Genomic DNA, 24,981 nt, shown 5'->3' on the forward strand with positions numbered 1-24,981 from the left:
ACATGATCAAAATGAATATACTACCCAGAGCCATATACAAATTTAATGCAATCCATATCAAGATCCCAACCACATTATTTTGGAGAATAGAACAAATGCTACAAATGTTTATCTGGAACCAGAAAAGACCTAGAATTGCCAAAACAATCTTGAGAAGAAAGAACAGAATTGGAGGCATCACACTCCCAGATCTCAAATTGTATTATAGGGCCGCTGTCATCAAAACTGCTTGGTACTGGAACATGAATAGACACACTGACCAGTGGAATAGAATTGAGAGCCTGGAAGTAAGCCCTCACACCTATGGATATATAATCTTTAATAAAGGTGTCCAGACTATTCAATGGGGAAAGCAGAGTCTCTTCAACAAATGGTGTTGGAAAAAATGGATTGGAACATGCAGAAAAATGAAACTGAACCACTATATTTCACCAAATACAAAAGTAAATTCCAAGTGGATCAAGGACTTGAATGTTAGAGCAGAAAGTATCAGATACTTAGAGGAAAATATTGGCAGAACTCTTCTCCACATAAATTTTAAAGACATCTTCAATGAAACGAATCCAATTACAAAGAAGACTAACACAACTACAAACCTATGGGACTGTATCAAATTAAAATCAAAAGAAACCACTACCCAAACAAAGAGTCACCTCACAGAATGGGAGAAGATCTTTACATGCCATACATTAGACAAGAGGCTAATAACCAAAATATATAAAGAGCTTGCCAAACTCAACAACAAGACAACAAATAACCCCATCCAAAAATGGGGAGAGGACACGGACAGAATATTCACCACAGAAGAGATCCAAAAGGCCAAGAAACACATGAAAAAATGCTTCAAGTCTCTGATTGTCAGAGAAATACAAATAAAGACAACAATGAGATACCACTTCACTCCTGTGAGAATGTCATAGATCAGAAAAGGTAACAGCAGCAAATGCTGGAGAGGTTGTGGGGTCAAAGGGACCCTCCTGCACTGCTGGTGGGAATGTCAATTGGTCCAACCTCTGTGGAGAATAGTCTGGAGAACTCTCAGAAGCCTAGAAATGGACCTACCCTATGATCCTGCAATTCCTCTCCTGGCGACATAGCCTAAGGAACCAAATGCACCCATCCAAAAAGATTTGTGTACACATATGTTCTTGGCAGCACAATTTGTAATAGCCAAAACCTGGAAGCAACCCAGGCATCCAACAACAGATGAGTGGCTGAGCAAGTTGTGGTCTATATACACAGTAGAATACTACTCAGCTATCAAAAATGGTGACTTCACTGTTTTCAGCTGATCTTGGATGGACTTTGAAAAATTCATGTTAAGTGAAATAAGTCAGAAACAGAAGGAAGAATATGGGATGATATCACTCTCAGGCAGAAGTTGAAAAACAAGATCAGAAGAGAAAACATAAGTAGAACCTGAGCTGGAGTTTGGCATGTTGCACCAAAGTAAAAGACTCTGAGGTAGGTGGGTGGATGGGGGGGGGGGGAATACAGGTCCAAAAAGAATGACAGAGGACCTACTGGGGGTTGTATTGTTATCTGGAAAACTGGGAAATGTTATGCATGTACAAACTATTGTATTTACTGTTGAATGTAAAACATTAATTCCCCAATAAAGAAATTAAAACAAACAAACAAAAAGAATAACATTGGTCAACTGAACTTAACCGATAAACAACAACACAGCCTGAGTGCTGATTCTGGGCCATGTGTTGCTATGGATGCGTCGTATGTTTTTTAACTCAAATAGTCTTCATGCAGATTCTCAGAGACAGATTCTATTACTGTGCCCATTTTGCACTGCAGCATTTCTCTCTCTCTCTCCCTCTCTTTTATTTGTAAAAAGGAAACACTGATGAAACCATAGCGCTGGTTTATGGAGGTGTGGGGAATTGAACCTGGGACTTCAGAAATTCAGGCATGAGGATTTTTTTTTTTTTTTTTGCATAACCATTATGCTATCTACCCCCACTGTGCCCATTTTAAATATGACAAACTGTAAGTAACTTGTCTATGGTCACTTACCAAAAAGATGGTGAATTTGGGACCTTTAGGTACTCTAGGAGACCGGTGATGAAAGAGAATGTTCTGGGGGCAGAATGGGAGACTTCAGTTGGGCCTCAGTTGAGGGGTGATAAATAGGAAGGCAGAGGAAACAATACAGATTTAGGTAAGAAAGTTGCATTTAAGAAACAGGAAGGAGGAGAGCAGGACTAGGCAGGACATGCAAAGGTGTACCAGTCTGTAAAATTATACAGATTAAGTAGGGTGGGATCATATCATGTAGTTTATGAGGTAAGTGTCCTTATGTTGCTTCTGACATGCTTGGATATTCATTAAACATGGTTCAACATTTAACTTGGTGGGTTATAGTTGAAAAATGCACAGTAGAATCTAAGTGGACACACAACTGTTCATATAGTCCCAGTGCAGGTGGGATTGGCACTGGAGTTGGGGGTGTGTGTGCGGTAAGGCTAGGCTGAGTGAGGTTTACAGACTGAGTCTTCCACACTGGGGCTCTGTGCAGACAAAGGTTTGGCCTGGCACTGGGAGCTCAGGCCTCTGGCCAAACCCTTGGTCTTAGGATAGCCAAGGGAACCAACTATAAGTCACATTGAGATTTTAACCAGAGGTTAGTGAGTTCTGGGAAAGAGGTCCTCAATTTTTGGCAAACAAACAATTCTAGGCAGGTCTTACTGGAAAATGCCTTTTTATTCCTGCTGTGCAGCTAGTCATAAAAGCTTGGTGGGTCTATGGTCAGAAGGACAATTTGTGAAGAAGAACATAAATCCTTGAGCTTAATCATTTTACATGTAACAAGCTGCATTCTAATTTCCTTTGCTTGATACTGGGGTCATTAACACAAATTTTGGATTTTATACTGATACAAGAGAAAGGTACATTAAAAACTCAAAACATGGGCATGACATTTGCTCAATTAAAAAGAAATCAATCTATATTTTATCTTTTAAATGACAGAGAACATATCTCACTGTAAAATTGAATGCCAATGGAATTTTTTTTTCATAGCTCCAATTTAAGGAATAAATATATTTTGAAAAGCGGGAAAACTAATAATGTTCACCCAACAAGAATAAATCTCAATCTTAGCTGCACATATGACTCACTACGGAGATATAAAGACAAAACAAATCAAAAACAACTACAAACCAAGGATGCCTGGGGTCCCATTCCCAGAGAATCTGACTTAATTATCTGAAACGTGACTTGAACATGAGCACTTTTAAAGCAGTCTGTTAGAGTCTACTGCTTTGCAACTGCTGGGAACAGTCCTAGGTGTTGGCTGTGAGCTGGTTCTAGATATATAGGTTCAACCAGACAAATGCCATTTTGTTGGGAAATTGTGCAGATGTTTGCTAGTATTATTATCTACATACCAACCTTCTGCTTTGTCTTATAAATGATTAAAAGTCTCCCTCCTAAATCCCCACAGGGTATTGCTAATTCCGGCAAACTGAATCCCTGGCAAAGGTTGCTAGGGAAGCCCTTACCATTTCCAACCCCTTTCACTTATGGTATTATAAAAGCCACTTCCATTTCTGGTTTCTCTCTCTTTTGTGTACTGACCTAGAGGAGGTCAGGCGTGCAGACCGGGAGGTGGACGCCGGCCATTGTGGTTGGCTCCACTTGGTTTAACCTGCTGCACTCACTCTGGACTCCCGCATGAATAAAGATTTGTATTGCTACCGCCAGGAGCTTGGTTCCTGGATCATTTCTCCTGCCCGCGAAGCTAGCGCAACACCATTTATTCCAAAGAGAAAATACAGGATATTACACTTTCCCCCCATGGGTGGTATGCTTTGGGATAAAAAGACTGAAAATGAAGAGAGAAGGTGCATGTTTATAGCTTAAGTTTCCTGGACCTAAGTCTTGAAACTAGGAAAGCGATCATTAAGCTAGCAGGTCTCTAAGCCACCTTCTAACTTTGATATTCTATAATTCCAGACTCATGTCTTTTAAATCTTTTAAGAATTAAAGATGGAGGGCCAAGTGGTGACACACCCGGTTAAGTGCACATATTACCAAGCAGGAAGGCTGTGGTTCAAGCCCCCCCCCCCCCCCCCCCCCCCCGTTTTCCACCTGCAGGGGGTCCATTTCACAAATAGTGAAGCAAGTCTACAGGCCTGGCCACTCCCTCTTTCTCTCTCTCTCCCAAGGTTTTTGCCTGCAGGGTTATTGCTGGGGCTTGTGCTGGCACTAAGAATCCACTGGTCCTGGTGACCAGAACAGAGAGAAATTGAGAAAGGAGGATAAGATAGGGAGGGAGAGAGAAAGGTAGACACCTGCAGACCTGCTTTACCACTTGTGAAGCGACCCCCTGCCAGTGGGGAGCTGGGGGCTCCAACCCAGATCCTTGCTTGGGCCATTGCACTTAGTACTATGTGCACTTAACTGGGTACACCTCCATCTCCTTTTCTCTAGCTCACCATTCTCTCTTAGCTTCTCTCTGTCTTATCTAATAATAATACAAAGAAAAATTAAAAGAAAAAAAAGAAAGAAAGAAAAAGATGGCAGCTAAGAATGGCGGCTTCATAGTATTGGCACTGAGCCCCAGTGATAATCCTGGTGGTGATAACAAAATAATAACATAAAATAAAAGATGCTGGGGGCTAGGTGGTAGCTCACATGGTTGAGTGCACATATTACAATGCAGAAGAACTTGAGTACAAGCCTCCAATCCTTGTCCCCATGGAAGGGAGGTTTGACAAGTGGTGCTCCCACCCTATTTCTCCCTTCTTTCTGGATTTTTCTGTCTCTATCCAATACACACATAAATAAAAAATATATTTTTTAAATATTTATTTATTTTCCCTTTTGTTGCCCTTGTTATTTTATTGTTGTAGTTATTGTTGCTGTTATTGATGTTCTAGTTGGATAGGACAGAGAGAAATGGGGAGAGGCGGGGAAGACAGGAGGAGAGAAAGATAGACACCTGCAGACCTGCTTCACCACCTGTGAAGCGACTCCCCTGCAGGTGGGGAGCCAGGGGCTCAAACCAGGATCCTTATGTCAGTCCTTGCACTTTGCGCAACGTGCGCTTAGCCCGCTACACTACTGCCAAGCTCCCTAAATAAAATATTTTTAAAACCTACAGATGCCTTGGTGTTGGGCAGCCCCCCTGCTCTGTTCCATCACTGATGCTGTGGTCTACTTACATAATCACTGTTTTGCCTGAGACCCGCCCTGCCTACATGGTCTTGGTTAATCCCACTGGTTAGAACCTTCACAACAGCTGCTTCATGCTCTTTTCTCCACCCCCTCTCCTAGCCATTTTCTTTTCACACTTGCCACTTCCAGTTAAAGATATATGTATAAAGATGTTGTCTCTGATCAATAAAGGCATTGCATTGTGTTCCTGCTCTGCCACGAGTTCCTGGTCTCTCTCCCACGTCACTGAGTAAGCAGCAGCACAGGCTGGCTCCAGTCGAGTTCTCTCCAACCCAGAGAGCACGTGCCCAGGAAGAAACACCCTCATGCAACCCAGGCACCTTGGCATCATGTCTAGAGATATTCATCTGGTTGGTCTCGTATAAAATTGTGCATTAGTTGTTTCTAAAGCTATACTGGTATAACTATTGATGATTATGCTTCTTGAAGTAAGTAAAGATGTGGAAGCCAACAACTGCCAGATGAGTTCATTCATGCATGGAATACAGAGAATTGAAACACGGGAGGTATGGCTAAGCCTTAACAGTGACAAGCAAAGACTCTCCCCCAAGAAAAAGATATTCTAATAACCAGAGAATCCACAAACGTTGCTAAACTGCAGCTGGGACATCCATAGACACCAGAGCCCTCAGGTGGGTGCTAATGTGTGTGGCCAGGGTGAGAGGGGAAGCAGGATTGAAGCCAAGCAGACAGACAGAAGGTTATTTGTGGTAGCTGACAGCCAAACGGTAAACTGAGTCCTGCATCTTCAAACACAACTGCCACCTAGTAGCAAGACCCTATGGATTGAATTTAGACTGAAATTCTACAGAGAAGCCACACATACACACTACATAGAGTATAAAACAGCTCAAGGGAATATTAAGAAACATATCCCCACTCCCCACCCCATCACCTTATATATACAAAGTGAAATCTAGCAGTTATAATAAGAGCACCACCTGTTGGCTCAGCAGTAATCAGCACAATAAATGTGCAAACAACAGAGAAACAGTAAAAACAAACTTTAGAACACGACAACTCAAAAAGACAGAAATGAAACAGAAGAACTTCAGGAAATTTTAAATATAGAGGGACTATCAGAGAAACACTATAGAAAATTCATAATGAGGTCTCTCCAAGAGTCTAAGTACAGTATTCAAAACATACCCAAGAATTGAAAGAATATTTTATTAAGCAGTTAAGAAACATTTCAGGACTTAACATTAAAGACATATTTGGAGACTCCACCCCATGAACAAGGGAAAGAAAACCAAAAGTGAACAAATGGGACTTTATCAAATTGAAAAACCTCTACACATCAAATGAAACCCAGCAAATGGAAAAACATATTTGTACACTAACATTTCAGACAAGCAGTTCATATGAAACATCTATCAACAACTCATACAGCTCAACAAAAAGAAAAATAACAGCCCAATAATAAAGTAGGCAGAAGATAAAAATTGACGGTTCTCTAAAGAAGAGATACACATGGCCCAGAGACATATGTGGAAATGCTCCAGTTCAGTCATCACTAGAGAAATACAAATTAAAACCACATTGAGTTCCCACCTCACACCTGTAAGAATGGGCTCCATCAATAAAACAAAGGAAGATAAGTGTTGGGGAGGATGTGGAGAGAGAAGAACTATATTATACTGCTGGAGGGAGTGCAAATTGGTGCAGCCATTATGGACAACAATATGGAGACTCTCTAAACAAATACAAATGGAAATATCTTCTGATCCAGCAATTCCAATCCTAGGCATATACCCCAATGATATAATAACATTGATTTGAAGGGATCTATGCATCCCCATGTTCATAGCAGCTGTATTCACAATAGCAAAAACATAGAAATAACCAAAATACCCTTTGACAAATGACTGGACAAAAAATGTCATGGGACGTGTACTCAATGAAGTTTTTTTCTGAGGAATAAAAAAGATGATACTGTGTCCTTTAGGATATGGAACTGGAGAAGGTATACTTAGTGAAGCAAGTGAGGAGGTGAAGGATGCTAAAGAGTGGTTTCACTCGTGCAGAAAAGAGACAACTGAGTATGTGGCTGTCAACCTATATCTACGACTGTGGTAGAACTATAGTGGTTATCTCTGGGTGTGGGGGCGGGGGCATAGACCTTTGGTGGCAGGAGTGGTAATAAATAAATAAATAATAAAAAATAAAAATAAATTGTGGGAATACAATTTTCATTCTTTCAGAGTTCTCCAAGTGTCAGTTAAATTGTTGGTTTATAAACTAGGAAATTGCTATAAACAAACAAAGAGAAAGAGAAGAGGGAGAGAGAATTGAAACATATAAACTTAGTAATAGGATGAAAGAAATGAAGGGAGGGAGGAAGGAGAGAGAGAGAAAAGGGAAGAAGTAAGAAAAGTGGCCAAACTGCCCTTAAGGCTTTGTAAAAACTCTTAGAAATTGTAATCTCGGGAGTTGGGTGGTAACGCAGCAGGTTAAGTGCAAGTGGCGCAAAGTGCAGGGACCGGCATAAGGATCCCAGTTCGAGCCCCTGGCTCCCCACCTGCAGGGGAGTCGCTTCATAGGCAGTGAAGCAGGTCTGCAGGTGTGTTATCTTTCTCTCCCCCTCTCTGTCTTCCCCATCTCTCTCCACTTCTCTATGTCCTGTCCAACAATGACATCAACAATAATAATTACAACAATAAGAAACAACAAGGGCAACAAAAGGGAATAAATAAAAAATAAAAAAAGAAGTTGTAATCTGCACTAATGTGCATATGTATGAGTGCACACATGTAGTTTGTACACAATGTTCTTCGGGTGAAGTGTCAGCTGACAGAGTGTTGGCAATTTACACTCAGCCTTTTATTAATTGAGGAACATGGAAGTAATGTGAACACATATGTCCATGCTGTCTTAATCAAGCCCTGGTAGTTGCTCTGGTCACACAGTGGAAAAGTGATCCCAAATGTCTGGGATATCAGGCCATTTTAATCCCCTGCTCTTGTTTCAGAGGAATAAAAATCACAGGCAAGATGGCCTAAACAGTAACACTGTCCAAACCTTCCCATACTGCTCTGTAGTTCACCCAACACTGTAGATATGTGGTATCACCATGAGCATTCCATGAATACTGCAAAGAATTTGTTTAGAGGGTCAGTGAAATAGTTCACTTGGCTAGTGGGATACTTTGCCAAGAACAAGCCCCGCCCACACCACATTGGAAGAAGTCAGTGCTGGTCTTCTTTCACTCTTTCTACCTCTGTCTCTTATCTAAAAACAAAACAAAAACTATTCAAATACACACATACATTATTTTTATGTTGAAATCTTTTAAATCAGAAGTAAGGAAGCAAATGAGTGGTGCTGAAGAAAAGAGTGTGTCACTCACCTGCCCAGGTTGCTCGCAGGCTGTCTGGTATCTGGCCTGCTGGCACAGTTCCTTGACTCTCTCGTATTTAGGCAGGTGATTTGACTGCTGAACATTCTTGTTGGATTCCTCCTTTTTACGCAGAAATTTCCTTTGGTAGGAATGGAAATGTATCTTATGTGAGAAATGAACTGAATTATTTCCCCTGTGGCTTTCCTGTCACATTTTTCTTCCCTGTCACATGACTATGTTTTTCAAGTGGCAAGAATAGATGATAAGCCTCTGACCATAGGAGTGCAACATCTGATTGAGACCTTTGCAAAAAATACAAGCTGGGAATTATGAAAACAAGAAGTGAGGATAGAAGAACCATTTCTACCCCCAAAAAACATCACTTTCAAAACCTTGGATATAAGTGTTTTTAGTTTTAAAGGGTCAATACTCTTTTTTCTGAAAAAGAAGTCTATAAATGCTTCTCTCTCAGTATATGGAGAAAATGAACATTATGAATGGGGGGGGGGCAGGCTCAGAAGTGAATAGGGCCTAATTAAAATCTCGCATACTCCTGTATTAAAAACGAGAAGAAAAGAGAGCTAATGAAAGGGTGGTAGAGAGAGGGGGATAAGCAGAACTTTGGAAGGCTAACTGAGAAGGCCAAGTGACTGGTACAATTTATTAATAGAATCAAGGTCAAGAAATGCAATAAAAAATGCACATAAGAACTTTGTTCTCATCTCATGAGAATTTGTCATTCACAATTCTGATGCAATGACTACTACTCTGCTGGCCATTCAATCTTATAACTAGTCTTATGAAATGACCATGCTTCAAAGAAAAAAAAAGGCAGTGTTAGGGAGACACCCCACAGAAAGAGCTGCCCACAGGATGGCTTCCCAGAAGTACCCCAGGAACCAGTAATTACCCTCTTTCCACGAGGAATGTATCACGCCAAATTTTGGCCTTCTTGTTTGTTCGAAACCTGAAATCAAAATAGTAACATTTACCATTGGCATCTAGATGTTTTTCTAAATGGAGCCATGCTAAACAGTTTATTTAAAGAAAGACCTCTCACTTCCTGTAGACTCTGTGTCACTGTATCTCCCTCAATATGCTATTCATAGGAAGCCGAGAAGTGCTCATAGGCAAAGCAAATATTCTTTCCCCTGCTTTCAGCTGTTGCTGGCTCTGAGTATCTATGGACTTGGGACTGGTTGATGGAAAGAAAAAAAAAATGACACACCTGTTACCTGGCTTTTCCAGATCTAGAAGCTTGAGAACAGACTTTCCATCCACATCAGGAGGGGTGTCAAGCCCAGCAATATCCAGGATCGTAGGAGCCAGGTCAATGTTGAGAACAATCTGTGGGACTCTGCAAAGGGACAGGTGGTCACACCCCAGAACTAACACAAGTGGTACCTGGAATTGCCATGTAGGATTCTCCCCTTCTCCTTTGGTCTCCTAGGGAGGAGCAGATACATGTGGCCAGGGTGACTAAATGGTCAGCAGCCACAGCACAGAATAAGAGCAATTGACTCTTACCGGGGATGAATGGAGAAATAACCTGAACCATCCTGCCAGACAGATTATGACTTAACAGATTTTTTTTTTTTTGGTAGAATGTATGCTTTCTTTTAAAATCAGTTGACCCATAACTCCTCTGATGAACTAGGATTTTGATGCCAATCTTCTAGATAAAGACAAAATGCATTTTATAGTTCAATCTACCTAGTCTTTCAAAAATGAAGTCTTGTTCTCAATCTGACACTTAAAAAAATTATTTGTTGGATAGAGACAGTCAGAAATCGAGAGGGAAGGGGACGAGAGGGAGAGAGACAGAGAGACATCTGTAGCACTGCTTCACCACTAGCAAAGCTTTCCCCCTGTAGGTGGGGACCAGGGGCTCGAACCTGGGTTCTTGTGCAACAATCTGACACTTTTCAAGATGTTTCTAAAGAACTGAAGAGATATAATAGCTTCACTCAAAGAAACTCTTCTTACTAGCATCAACTACTAGCAGACAAGGGACATGAATGAGATCAGAATATCTGGGTTCTTGGCTAATGAAGCCCCTTTCAGGACTGGAGCCTCTGAGAGGTGCAGACACTTCCAAGCTTCTTCATTGTTGAATCGGGGTCATGGCTAAATACTCTTTAAAAGTCACTCTGACTTTTGAATCCCACAAGCACTTTTTAAATTTACTGTTTCTGTGTTTCACATCGTGATCTTATTTTATTTAAAACATTCTGTCATATTAGTAGGGTATATGCAACCATTTTAAGATAGGAAGATAGAAATTCAGAAGGAAGCAGTGACTTGCTTAGTGACAGAAATAGAACACTAGTATTCTAGTGTATTTTCTTTTAAAAGGAAATCATAAAATGTAATTTCCTTTCAAAAATCAACCACAACAAAGACATTAGCATTAGTTGTCTTCAAAAAAGATGGTTGATCTCTGATTCAGAGAGAGGTGATATCCCTAAAGATAACATTCTGTGTATGTGAATTTTAATATACAGGTTTGTGTATCTAGTATCATGTAGATTCATCAACTTGAGAGAACTAATCACTGGTAGAATTACTTTCTCTTCTCTTGAAATAATATGCTTTAATTAATTTAACATGTGGTGGGGTGGCAGGTTTTCATCTTTTAAATTGCCAGTCTACATACACCCTGTTCTGTTTGGGATGAAAGGAAACCAGACACTAAGAATAGTAATAAAATTATCTCAGACATACATGAGCTATGACAGTGGAACACTGCAAACAGAAATACGCACATTGATCCTGGTTCTACACTTGGACCACGAATAAAGAAAGGCACACGGATATCAAAGTCATATGGCATGGATTTTCCCTTGACCAGTCCAAACTGCCCAATATGGTAGCCGTGGTCAGCAGTATAAATGATGTATGTGTTCTCCAGTTCGCCTGTTTCCACAAGCATATTATACAGCTGAAATACAGGAGAGTCAAGTTAGAAACTACTGTGATGGTGTAATAGGACAATAGTGTGTTTTCATGACTTCCTCCAAAGCTTTTTTCCATTGCTTTAATAAGGCAGACATAAACATTAGTCATATTTTCTAGTTGCTTATAGCCCTGGAGGGAAAAGTCCAATAGCCAAGTTGAGACATAACTCTTTTGAATCTTGTATTTATAGGTTTTGTTGGCCTATTAGGAAAGAGAGAAAGAAAGAGAGAGAAAGAAGCCCCTACCCCACACCAAAAACTTCTAGTACCAAACTTAAAGGTCTAAATTCGAAAACATATTGCTATAGCAAAATTTAACACCATCACTTTTATGTTTAGTTATCAAAGGTTAAATCAGGCTTCCTCAGAGATTAACCTAGCTATATCTTGCTCTTATGCCTTCTTATTTGGTTTTATGTTTTTAAAAATTCAGGGTATTTCAAATAAACTTTCTTTTTCTTATTATCTTTATTTATTTACTAGATAAAGACAGCCAGAAATTGAGATGAAAGGGGGAAACAGAAAGGGGGAGAGACAGACATCTGTGGCCCTGCTTCACCACTCATGAAGCTTTCTGTTTGCAGGTGGAGACTGGGGCTTAAACCCAGGTCCTTGCACTTTGTGACATGAGCTCAAACAGGGCCGCCACCACCTGGCCCCTAAAATTTCTGTTTCTTATAGAAGGTAAAAAGATATGACAATATTGGATTTGTGTTTCTACCTGGCAAAAATTGCTTCTTGCTTTAGAGGAGGCTCTTATGTTCCAGTTCACTCCCATGTCCAGCTTATCGATCAGCTTTAGTTGTTTACATTATATATTTAATTCCTAAAGGTGTATGTGTGGATATAGCCCTTTGATTTATGTTGTTCTGATTTTTAGCTTCTTTTGCCACTGACTCTATAAGAACCAAGACTGGAGAGATAGAAAGTGAACAAGACAAAGGAAGGATGATAAAGTCATCTACTCTCTCTCTCTTTCTCTCTCTCAAAAGTTAAAAACAATAATAACAACAAATCAGTATTGACAAGAATGAATCTTTATAAGGGAAGCTGAAACATCACCTTTCACAGAAGCAAATCCATGTACTTACCCTTTCCACGGAATCATCCACTGACATTAAAGTCTGGAGTCTTTTGCGGTGCAGAACATTTGTAAATTCCATGTGGATGGGTAGCATGGGTCCTGTGTACTGCATAATCCAGTGTTTATCCATATTTGGTGCATAGTTATAACTAGGAGTTCTGGGAAAAAAAATTCATAAAGGCATCTTACTGCTTTTTTTTTTTTTTTTGTCATCGAGAGAAATTTCCCAAGTTAAAGACTGTGATATAATCACTTAGAAAAAATAATTTAGACTCTCCTTATGTATTTTCTCTTGGGTTTCAGGTTCTGACATTTTTACCACCACAAAAGACATACAGGACTGAAGGTATCTGGTTTTAAGTTAAACATTTACTGTAAATTCATTTGGACTCAATGAGTTAAATGTGTGAAGTGGTAATATAACTAATCTACAGATAAAGTTCAGTAAAGTATAAAAGGCTTCTCATGGTGATATTAACTCATAACATCTTTATTGCTAATTAGGTCATTAAAATATAGGCGCAAATATGCCATGTGGGATGATGAATCACAACTTCAACATTTTTTCTCCTGAGTTTATTATGTTATTGATTAGTTGCATATCACATTTCCATGAGCTTTTCTCAGTTTTCACTTTGTATATAGATACCATTATTTTAATTGAATTTACTGGAATTATAACCAAGTCTGCTCCTACAATGTACATGTTTGCCATTGAAGGCATTCATTTTATAGACAAATCAATACAGAGGCAGAGCAGAAAATTTATTAACCACTGGGAGTAGTTCCTATTGCTTATGGATGGGTCAGTTTCAGTCTATATTTAATCTTTTACATAGATCAAAGCAGTGTCCTATACGTGTCATCAGGAGCCCACAAAAGTCATCTCCTTTAGAAATCTTAGCTAATGGGTTGGGGTAGAGAGCATAATGATTATGCAAAGAGACTCATGCCTGACGCTCCAAAGTAGTTCCAGATTCAATTCCTTGCACCAACAGAAGCCAGAGCAGAGAATGCTCTGGTTATTTAAAAAAAGAAGAAAGAAAGAAAGAGAAAAAGAAAAAAAAATCTTAGCTAACTCAATCATTAGTTGATGCTATGTCATGCTAGAGTAATTTCCAAACTAAGGATTATTAGTTTGTATTTGACCTCTCCACCAGGCTGTAATGTTCTTGAACCTTCACTGTAGATGGCATTAGCAGATAGAAGTTGTTTAATAGAAAAATGTTGGTGAGATAAAATTTCTTCAATAAAAATATTTAGAAAACTCTAGCACTTACAATGTCAGGTTATATGCTAGTTTTTTAAAAACTATAATTTAATTATCTCAGCTTTCCTTGGAAAACTGACTTGTCATTTCCATTTCACAGTGGAGAAAGCTGAGGTTTGGCAAAGTTAAGTAACTTTCTCAGATTGAACAAAGTTAGCAGGTGGAAGAAACCAGTGCTCAATTCTACAGTCTCTCTGCTTCAGTGAAATGAAAAAGTTAGGGAGTCTGGGAGTAGTGCAGCGGGTTAAGTGCACGTGGCGCAAAGCCAAGGACCTGCAGAAGGATTCCCATTCGAGCCCCTGCCTCCCCACCTGCAGGGGAGTCACTTCACAAGCAGTGAAGCAGGTCTGCAGGTCTCCCCCTCTCTGTCTTCCCCATCTCTCTCCACTTCCCTCTGTCCTATCCAACAATGACGATGACAACAATAATAACTACAACAATAAAACAAGGGCAACAAAAGGGAATAAATAAATTATATATGTATATGTATATGTATATATATATATACACACATATGAAATGAAAAAGTTATTACCTATGTTGACTGAGAAATGGGATTACCCACCTCTGTTTTGGGGACGATCCCAACAGTGAAAGAGTATAGATAATGAAGACTAAAGATAATCATATGACATCATTTAAACTATCTAACTGGAAAAACAATCAGTGTCTATGAATTCAATGGGGAATGTTATGCATGTAAAAAAAAAAAAGTAGAAACGCAAAGCAGAAAAAAAAAAAAGAATTCAGAGTTCTGACTGCATAGATCACTGGTTTCATTGTGGTGCCTAGGGTAAGCTTCGAGTTTGAGATATGGGACTCTATGCTGGGATATTTCTATCTTCCACCAGTGCATGTGCAGAACTTTTTTGATCATTGAAAATGCTGGTTTGGTAGCTTTGGCAACAAACAAATACCCCAGACCCCTGATGGTCAGATGATCAGCATGGACGCTAGTGGTTAACTACCTGATGTGTAATCCCACAAATGCCAATATAATATTGGGAAACAACAACAGGAACAACAAAACAATGCTCCTAAAATTACACATGTTTAGCTCACAAGTGGAAGAGAACTCTCTTTTAGAGACAGTTATTTGGAATGGAAAAAACAAAGATGCTGCCCCATTTGTTTACCTATAAATATAAATAATAACACCGATTATACAAAGTGTTCTGAGGAATACCAAATTTATCATCTATCTATCTATCTATCTATCTATCTATCTATCTATCATCCATCTCCTATAGTTATACTTAAAAGTGTTTAGAACAGAGGAGGCATGAGAGTTTCTTATATGAGCTAGCAGATAAATACATTCTGTGTAAGTATGTATCTGGATGGAAAAAAAAATCCTGTAGCATTAAAACATAACAAAGAACACCTGTTTTTTTAAAGCTTTCTCTTAAAAAGAAAATTTCAGAAACCCCAGCTGTAGCCATAGAAAAGAACATTCATTCTTTTAAAGAGAAATGTTCATTACAAACTTCCTTTTGTTTATTAAGTAAACAGCTCAAGAACCAAATGGTACCATTCTGGCCTGAAGATTTCTTCACATCTCACAGTGAACTAATGTCAGATCATATCCTTACATTTCAGGAGCTCGGCAGCATGAAAAGGATTTAAGACCAGATTTCTTATTTTTCACTCAGCATGTCCGTTACAAACCAGATTAGATAAAGAGGTTGATGAGGAGAGAGGGATCTTCTAAATCCCATCAGAAAGGGATTTTCATCCAGGGGAGTTGTTTGAGGTCAGAGAAATATAGCAAGTTGATCGTGAAAGGTCCCCTAACCATTTACTGATACATGCTCTGGAAAAGAATATGGCTATGAAAGATGACACAGGGCTTCTTTAGAATACCTAAACAGCCTCTTCTTATTGCCTTTGATGTTGGTTCCCCTTAATTAAAAAAAATAAATCCAGTTGACTTTTTAAAAGCTGCAAAACCTCAACACAAATAAAAATTACAATACGGAACAGAAACGCAGGTTCACAGTGGGCAAATTATATCTTCCACTGGGGACCTTGATGTGCTTGGCATAGCTCCACCTCACTCTGAGGAACACAGAAGGTAGTGGCAAATTACAAGCCTCCGATTGGATGCCCGGATTTACAGAATGACATATGTTCAATCTGGCTTGTATTAAAAGGGAGAGTTTGTTGTCAAAGCTGTCCTTCCCCTCCTCCCATTTCCCCCTTTAATTTCTCCTAAAGGGAGATGACCTCAAACTCTGGGGACAGAATTCCAGGTGGGTTCTCAGCAGGGAACAAGCAGAGGGAGTGTGCCTTTGCCTTTTAAAGGAAGACAGACTGCTACTGCTTCCCACAGAACCACAGCTGTAGAGGGACCTACAAATGGAAGGTCAGGGTCTCTGGAATTGATAAAGTTGTTGAAAAGTGATCTTTTGCCACAGACCTGTGGTTGCCTCCTTCTGGGGTCAGCCAGATTCCTGGAAGATACTGTCTTCTGACCCCCACCAGTTATAATTAAGGTTTGCTTCTCTAAAAATTGCCTTGCAATTATTTAATTTTTTAAATCTTTATCTGTTGGATAGAGACAGTCAGAAATTGAGAGGGAATGGGGTGATAGAAAGAAGAGAGAGAGACAGAGAGACACCTGCAGCACTGCTTCACCACTTGTAAAGCTTTCCCCCTGCAGGTGGGGACCAGGGGCTCGAACCTGGGTCCTTGCACACTGTAACATGTGTGCTCAACCAGGTGAGCCACCACCTGGCCCCGACTTGCAATTATTTAAGCCAGGCCTAGAGCTGCTGACTAGAACATAAGTCACCGAGAGAAGCAGGTAACTATTTTAGGGAAATTGGAAGATCACAGATCCAGTTGTTTCAGGATGTTTTGGGAACAGACTCAAATTCTAATCCCAGTCCCATTAGTAGAGTATCATCTTGGGCAGCTTTTCCTTTTCAAGCCTCTGTTCCCTCAGCTATGTAATGGGATAGTAACTTCAAATAGATTTCGTGAGATTTAAAAGAAATTTCAGACTTCAGAGAACAAATCCTCAGACCATACACTCCCCACATTTCCAAGGAGCTAGGAAAGACCTTGTCATTTCACAGTTCATTTGATAGCCATGACAATACAAGGAACAGGCAGGGTATATTAGTCTCATACATGAAAAAACTACACAGAGCTGACTTAGAAATGTGCTGGGGCCAGTGCTCCTATAATGTCACAATAAGCAGAATGCTGAACCACAGTCTCCCCCAAGGCACCTCAAAATTCCCTTGGAAAGCTATCTGCCACATATATTTATGTTTATCGAAAGAAACTACTAAAAGCCTTAGCATTCATCCTGGTTTTAAGTACTAGCCTCTTCTGCTCCTCATTTACTTGTCTTGTGGTAGTGCCTGCTTCTGTTGCAAATACAGAACAGAATTTGATGCTCCAAGATAGACGGACAGAAGGCACTGCCACCAAAAGCAGTGGGTAACTGTCTTAGGGAAATGGGGAAAAAAAATCACATAGCCAAGTGTTCCGGAATGCTTTGCATGCTTTAAAATTGAGAGGACAAAGAACCAAATTGTTGTTTTTCAGTTACCTTTGCTTTCTTAGGAAACAAACAAAAAAATCTGTGTCAGAGTTACAGCTGACTGGTCTGGGAGAACTTTCTGTTGTCTGTTTAGATAAGGGTTTAATCCAGAACTGTGCTTCAAAACCTTGCATCTCCAGGAAGACATACTTGTAACCCTCTGCAGACTATTCCCCAAATTTAAAATGCTCATGTTCCCCAGCAAGGCTTCCTACTTATTAACAGAAATAAGAATCCTGAAAATCAACTAAAGTCACATTTAAAAAAAAATTCTAATGGGCATTTTAGGGAAATAAAACATACCAGTAAATAGTTTTTTAATGCATTTACTACATATTAAATATTTATGAGGACACCTGCAAAAAACACTCATTTTTACTGTTGATGATCTTTGTTGTCACTCTGGTGAAAAGAAATATATTTCATATTTGAACATGGGTTTTCTTCATTTGTCATTTAGTTTCAAACAACAACAAAAAATCCTTAGTGATCTAATTCTTGGAGGGCAATGGTAGCAGGACTATCATTCTCTAAGAAATGAAGTAGGTCTCAAGTCCCACAATAAGCTACTTATACAGATTTAAGACACACTCAAAGCATTAAATTGGAAATTCTATACTTGATCTCCCAAACCACATCATCTCAGCTTACACTAAATTTAATTGACTTTAAAGATATTCCCTGCCTCAGTTCAAATATCTTTAGGTAGGTAACATTTGAATACATACAGAAAAATACCAAATGATCTTGATTATAGGTAGATCATCAATATAATTTAAGAAGTCTTCTAATGCTGCATCTAACTTCAGTTAGAACTGTGCAAATATAAGCACAGGGACTTCTTTAGTATTAACGGTGAGTGTGGTGGATTATGGAGCCTGGCATAGCAGGAAGATCACCTACAACCAAGAGATTTGACTTTTGGCTTCAGCTTTCTCTTTTCCTACTTATATGATGTGTACAAAGCCACTGAGTATGTGAAAAGCCCTTAAAAAAAAATTTGGAGCTCTCACTGTTTTATGTAAGGAAAATAGCAGGAGCCATGCTCATCACAAGGAGAAAGATAACATCCTTCGTCCTATCATTAAAGAGTTGTCTTGCCTAACCCCAAGACCACATTCAAATGATAATTTGTGTGAATGCTGCCCCTGGAATTGTGTAATTGAACTTCAGGTAGCAGGATAAAGAGTGTAATGAGATGAAATAGAGGAGAGAAAGAAAAGAAAATTGTGGAATACTGGAAAGTAAGCAAGCAGTTTTTCCCCAAACAGAAACTTTACTAATATTTCTTTCACCTTCAAAACCATTTTTTTTATGTGTAGAGGAAATGAAGCAAAAATATGTAAATTTTATTTTATTTTTGTCATCACTAGGGCTGTATTGCTCTGGGTCAGTATTTTTTTTTTCAGTGAGAATGAGGGAGAGAGAGAGAAAATGAATGAAAGAAAGAAAGAAAGAGAAAGAAAGAGTGAAAGAAAGAAAGAGAGAAAGAAAGGACAGCACTGAAGCTTCTTCCAGTATGGTAGAAGCTAGGCTCAAACCCAGATCAAGTGGGTAACAAAGCAAATAGATAACACTATCCAGGTGAGCTATTTTGCCAGCCCCGTGAAAATTATTAAGGCAAAACACTTCTTTCTAACTTTAGATATCTAAGGTGTTCAAAAAGCTTTGAAGTTTACAAAAAAGGTAGTTCCCCCTTTGATAGATTGTGTTTTCTAAAAAGCATACTTTCAGGGGCCGCATGGTGGTGCAACTGGTTGAGCACACATGTTATAGTGCACAAGGACCCAGGTTCGAGTCCCCAGTCCCCACCTGCAGGGGGAAAGCTTCAAGAGTGGTGAAGCAGTGCTGCAGGTGTCTCTGTCTCTCTCTATGTCTCTCTGTCTCTCTCTCTCTATTACCCCCTTCCTTCTCAATTTCTGGCTGTGTCTATCCAATAAATAAGTAAAGATGAAAAAATAGAAAATAAAAAGCATACTTTCAGAACAATTTCTGCAAGTTAGTGGGTGTAGCTTGGTCCAGTGAAGATTTAGATTTCACTTCAACCTATGCTTGTGTGTATATATAGCTTTTGGTTGTATGCATTTATAGGTATGTGGAAAAGGACTGTTAAACTGAAACTTTTATAAAGTTGACAAGGGCACAGTTGGTAAGTAGGTGATAAATGTGTCTTTTAACTTACCATACAATCATCTATTACGTAAATGAAATCATTCTTATTGTGGTTTTTGTCCACAGGTGTATAATATATAACATTAATAATGTCAGGAAATGAATAATGCCCCTCTAGTCCCTACCTGCAGGGGGAAAATCTTCACTAGTCATGAAGCCTCTCTCTCTCTCTCTCTCTACCTACTCTTCCCCTTTCAATTTCTTGTATCTATCCAATAATAAACAAATAAATACCTTTTTGAAAAAAGGAAATGAATAATAATAAAGTGAGCATGAGGATACTGGGGACAGAATTTGCTGAAAACTATAGGAGTGTAGCTACAGTGAAGGACTCTACGATAAGGATTCCTGCGAGAGAGGTTTCATCAGATTTCTCAAAGGCTGAGCCGCTGACTTATTAAACACTGTCTCTTGTCGCAAGTGGCTGGTACTGTGCCCTCATTCTTAGCTGGTGGGCATACACTCTATTCTCACAGTCTCAGTTCAGAAAGCCATAAATCAGTATTGCACTGGCTTCCTTCTTTTGTTGGGAATGGCAAACACCTTGGAAACATGATACATTGGCTCCAGGCAAGGAGGGTCAGATAGCTTATAACCTCAGGCCTGATGAAAGGCATCTAGATAATGCCTGACCACCAAAGACGGAGACCTAAAGGAAAGTGTTCCTACTACTCCCATTCCCCCCACCAGGGAAGAGTCTATGGCTTCCTGCTCTGTTCTCAGAGCTCCTGCCAAATATTTCTGCTCAGTACTTAACATTGTGCATCCCTTTGCTTGAATGTGTTGCTAATGTTTCACTAAGGAAACCAGCCATTCAGTAGCTCCCTGCACCACAGTTGGCAGCTTGTCTTCAAGTTGTCTCACTCCTTTTGTCTGTGGACTAAACTGCGAACCTGTATAGTCACTCACAGCAACAAGAGACACACACTGACACTCTCTTGCCCCTTTCTCCTGTGGCAGTCGGGGAGCCCTTTACAACAAAGATCCAGGAATAGGAATTTGGGTTTTAATGTCTATGGGGGGGGGGGGGAGACACACATAGCACACCTCCACACTCAAGGTCAATGAAGTCTGTAGCCTGGCAGCAAATAGAAGCTGAATCCCTCCACCAACCAAATACATTTTCATTTTCTGTGACTAAGGCTTTTCTCCAAACCAGCGCTTGCCTGTAACACACATTTACACCTGGAAAAGATAAAACAGCCCAGATTGGTGCTTATCCTGTCTGTGTTTTAGAATGGCCAGGTGCAAGAAACTTCTCATAATACGGGTCTTAGCTTGTCAAGGGATTTGTCATGTCACAATTGGCAAGTATCAACTTGTCATTGCTCTAGCTGCTTCCCCTAAACAACAAGTTGAACTCTTTGAAATTACCTTTTTTTTTTTTGTAGGTCAAGAAAGAACAAAAACTGACAGTTTTATATGGTTCATCTCAACAGAACAGGCTGACAAGAATTAGCATCTTTCAAGCAGCTTCAATGTCTTAGACCCTGGGGTGGGTCCCTCTCTCAGTGTTTGTGCATGACATCATGTCAAAGTGCTGGTACTACCCCCATTTTACAGATGTGACCATGGAGCTTCTGAGAGAATAAAGAACTTGCCCACTAGGATGATTTTTATCTCGGAATTGCTAAATAGTCTCTGAAGTGTGGACACATTCTCCTCTGTAGTATATAAACATTCTTCTATAGAATTACAAGAATAGGCATGGGTAGTTCATATAAGTGCTCTTTTATAGAATTTCAAGGATAGGTAGCTCATATATATATACTAAAAAGTAACAGTGGCAGGCTGGAGGAGATGCATACTGGTAGAATACAGGACTTGTATAAGTAGGGTCAAGAATTCTTGACCAAACCAAATAATATTGCATCCGCTGATCACAACCTAACCAACGCAACGATTGCCACCTCAACATGATTCACCTCAGACTGTGTCCAGATACTTCACATGTGGAATGACAACCCTTCGGCTTCATTACTCGGGTGAGACCTTTCCTTTTATAGTATACTCTAATTCATCTCAGGTAGTTCACTTTCTAACAAAGTCCCATAACCTAGATATACACCAGTTTCTGTGAGAGAGAGCTTATGTTCACACGTATCTATAAACTACTGCAAAATATATACCTGAAAGCAGAAGTACATTAGAGTTTGCAGTGAGTACCTCCCTAACACTTCCTCTCCACTATTCCAAGCTTGGGATGCACGATTGCTCAACAAATTGTTTGGCTTCGTATGTTAACTCTCTTTTCAATCACCAGGTTCCAGATGTCATCAGGATGCTGGCCAGGCTTCCCTGGATTGAAGATCCCACCAATGTGTCCTGGAGCTCTGCTTCCCCAGAGACACACCTTACTAGGGAAAGAGAGAGGCAGACTGGGAGTATGGACCGACCAGTCAACGCCCATGTTCAGCGGGGAAGCAATTACAGAAGCCAGACCTTCTATCTTCTGCAACCCTCAACGACCCTGGGTCCATGCTCCCAGAGGGCTAGAGAATGGGAAAGCTATCATGGGAGGGGGTGGGTTATGGAGATTGGGTGGTGGGAATTGTGTGGAGTTGTACCCCTCCTACCTTATGTTTTTGTTCATTAATCCTTTCTTAAATAAAAAATTAAAAAAAAAAAGAATTCACTCTCTGGCCCCACAGAAGCCAATATAATGCTCAGGTTCTCTCTTTCATTAATAAATAAACAAACATTTTAAAAAATAAGTAAAAGGCGGGAGTCGGGCGGTAGAGCGGCGGGTTAAGCGCACATGGTGCAAAGTGCAAGGACCGGCGTAAGGATCCCGGTTCGAGCCCCCAGCTCCCCACCTGCAGGGGAGTCACTTCACAAGTGGTGAAGCAGGTCTGCAGGTGTCTGTCTTTCTCTCCTCCTCTCTGTCTTCCCCTCCTCTCTCTATTTCTCTCTGTCCTATCCAACAACAACAACATCAATAATAACTACAACAATAAAACAACAAGGACAACAAAAGGGAATAAATAAAATTACTATAAAAATTCAAAAAATAAGTAAAAGGCAATAACTGCTTGCATGTCAAAATGAATGAGTTGCACTTTATGTCATTATTCTGCTAAAGGACCTCCAGGACATTCAGCTTTATAGGGCTGTAAACAAATGCAGAGTTGTCCTTCACATTCTGCAGACTTCTCTTTCTAAATCTACCCCCTCCTATTTTCCCTGCATCCTCAGTGCAGTTCCTAAATCATGTCTTCGATGATCTCACTTTGCTTACATAGTGACCACTTCTCCCCCCCCAACCACATCCCCCAGTCTGCACCCAGGTTCTGTGGAATCAGCTGTAGAAATTTTACACATCCTTTGAGGCCCAATTTAAATGTCTCCTGATTCATGATTTCCCTCCAAATGTGAACTCCCTCCAGTGCCTCCACACCTCCTTAATTGCCTCTTCCAGAATTAGCACTTTCAGTCCGACTATTGGCATAGCTATTTGGACTCTTGCCCATCTTTCCTCTCAGTTAGGGGCCGGGGACACATCTACTTTGTAGAGTATCACTGTAGTAAATAATTTAGGTGATGCAAGCCATACAGTAACGGCTACAATGATTCAACTCCGTTATTGCAATATGAAATCATCTAGACAACTCTATTACTAAAAACAGATAGAAGGTGAATTAGACCCCAGCGTGCCAACAGGTGTCCTAACTTACTGACTCTCCAATGTCAGCCACCATCCTCCTCATGTGGTGAATATTATTGCAATTGCCTCTTGCTGGATTATACATTATCATGGATGACACTCACAGATATTTGTGGGACTGAATACAAATTTTAATTGCTGGAGCTAGAGATGCTTTAGAAAACATGGCTGTGGAGGCCCTGAGAACTCTGCAGATTCTCCTCCTTGTGTGACTGTTGTCTGTGCAAGCTAATGAGCTATCAGAACCTCCTGGCCTGTGCCTGATTTTCCTATAAGATCAACAAACAAACAAACTAACTAAATTACATCACCTTGTTTTTGTCAATCCCTTTTCTTCAAATTTGGTAAGATACTGGTGAGTTTTACAGATGTAGAAACTCACCTGAGGTGATGGTGATGATGATGATGATGATGGGCCCTAGTATGTAGAAGAAGCCCACAATGTCCCTTTCACCTTTTCTTTCATTGAATCAGTTGATTACTAGATTTGTAAGTGATCGGTCATAGAGAGTCAACTGACACTAGTGAGCTTCATTTGTGCGTTCAGTTGCAAAGTTCTATGTAGGACAGATTTTCAGAGATTTATGTATGTGTCCAATAGGACTGATTCCAAAGCACAATGAAGCATCTAGATAATTTCACCTGCTTTCTGGAAATAACTTTTTATGCATTAACATACTTCCACTCGCCAAGTTCATGGGTGAGCTTGAGTAAGTTATCCATGCAAACTTCTATTTATGGGTAGTGTCTATCCTCAGTCAGCTCTCACCTTCCTCATCCTTTTCAAATGACTTTTTAATGATAGAGATTTCCAGAAACCACAGATCAAATATCAGTCTATTTATTATAAATAAGTACAAAATAAGAATAAGAATATAAAGAAAAAGTTCTGGCTGGGGTACATAGCATAACAGTTATGCAAAGAGACTCTCTTGCTTGAGGGTCCAAGGTCCCGTACAACCATAACCCAGAGCTGATGGATGCTATTGTAAAAAGACAAGTCTTCCAGGGATATTTATGACTAGGAACTATAGCACTTTCCTATTGTCATAAGGAAATACACATAACGATTTTTCTTCTAGTCTGGGATTGTGGCTAGAAAACTAGTGACGATGAAAATGAAGGCATTTAAGCTCACAATGATTAAAAACCAATCTTGGAGGTTTAATAAAGAAGAAAACACACCAATTCCCTATTCCTTACGTCTTTCAATTTCCAGCAAACAAAAAGATGACTTCTCTGTGTGGAAGATTGAATATAACTGCACTGATGGATAGAAAATGTGTTGGCAAGATAAAAAACAAAACGCATGTTTTTTGCTGCCAAGCAGTCAGTTTTCTCCCCCACTTGGCTGGTAAGAATCCTCGGCACCAAATGCTCAGCTTTCTGTCTCCTTTTCTTACAGTATCAGCACCTTCCCTCGGTCTCCACAGTGCCTCCTTACTAATAGTCTTGTTAAAAGAAACATCAGGTCATTTAGAAGCCGTGACCTGAGGAAGCCTTTGGGTAAGCTCACTCCAAGTTGCTTTCTGCAGCTATCCTAATTACTGCACATCTGCAGCAAAGCCACTACAGTATTTGTCTAGGAAAAACAAAAACAAAGCAAACAAACAAAACAAAACAAACAAACAAAAAAGTGTTTCTACATCTAGACAACGGGTTAGGGATGCCAATGAATAACTTTTCTTGCAATCCATGCTCCACTTGCATCTCATTCTCCAGCTGCTGAGATAGACACACTGCTTCGT

General features: G+C 39.8%; 1 protein-coding gene across 5 annotated transcripts in view; it reads right to left on the minus strand.

The window, feature by feature from the left end:
• SULF1 (sulfatase 1) overlaps window positions 1–24,981 on the minus strand; it is a 206,265-nt gene that overhangs the window by 42,710 nt on the left and 138,574 nt on the right. For all 5 annotated transcript variants that reach the window (XR_009552142.1, XM_060200519.1, XM_060200502.1 and 2 more), the window contains 5 exons: window positions 12,582–12,732; window positions 11,299–11,474; window positions 9,762–9,890; window positions 9,444–9,500; window positions 8,543–8,672 (listed from right to left, as the gene is read on the minus strand). Coding sequence is in view for 4 of the 5 variants with exons in the window: in XM_060200519.1 (XP_060056502.1) it covers window positions 8,543–8,672; window positions 9,444–9,500; window positions 9,762–9,890; window positions 11,299–11,474; window positions 12,582–12,732 (643 nt within the window). In the remaining variant the exon portion in view is untranslated. The remainder of the gene's footprint in view (window positions 1–8,542; window positions 8,673–9,443; window positions 9,501–9,761; window positions 9,891–11,298; window positions 11,475–12,581; window positions 12,733–24,981) is intronic.

The sequence above is a fragment of the Erinaceus europaeus genome, chromosome 1, assembly GCF_950295315.1.
Source record: "Erinaceus europaeus chromosome 1, mEriEur2.1, whole genome shotgun sequence".
Classification (NCBI taxonomy): Eukaryota; Metazoa; Chordata; class Mammalia; order Eulipotyphla; family Erinaceidae; genus Erinaceus; species Erinaceus europaeus.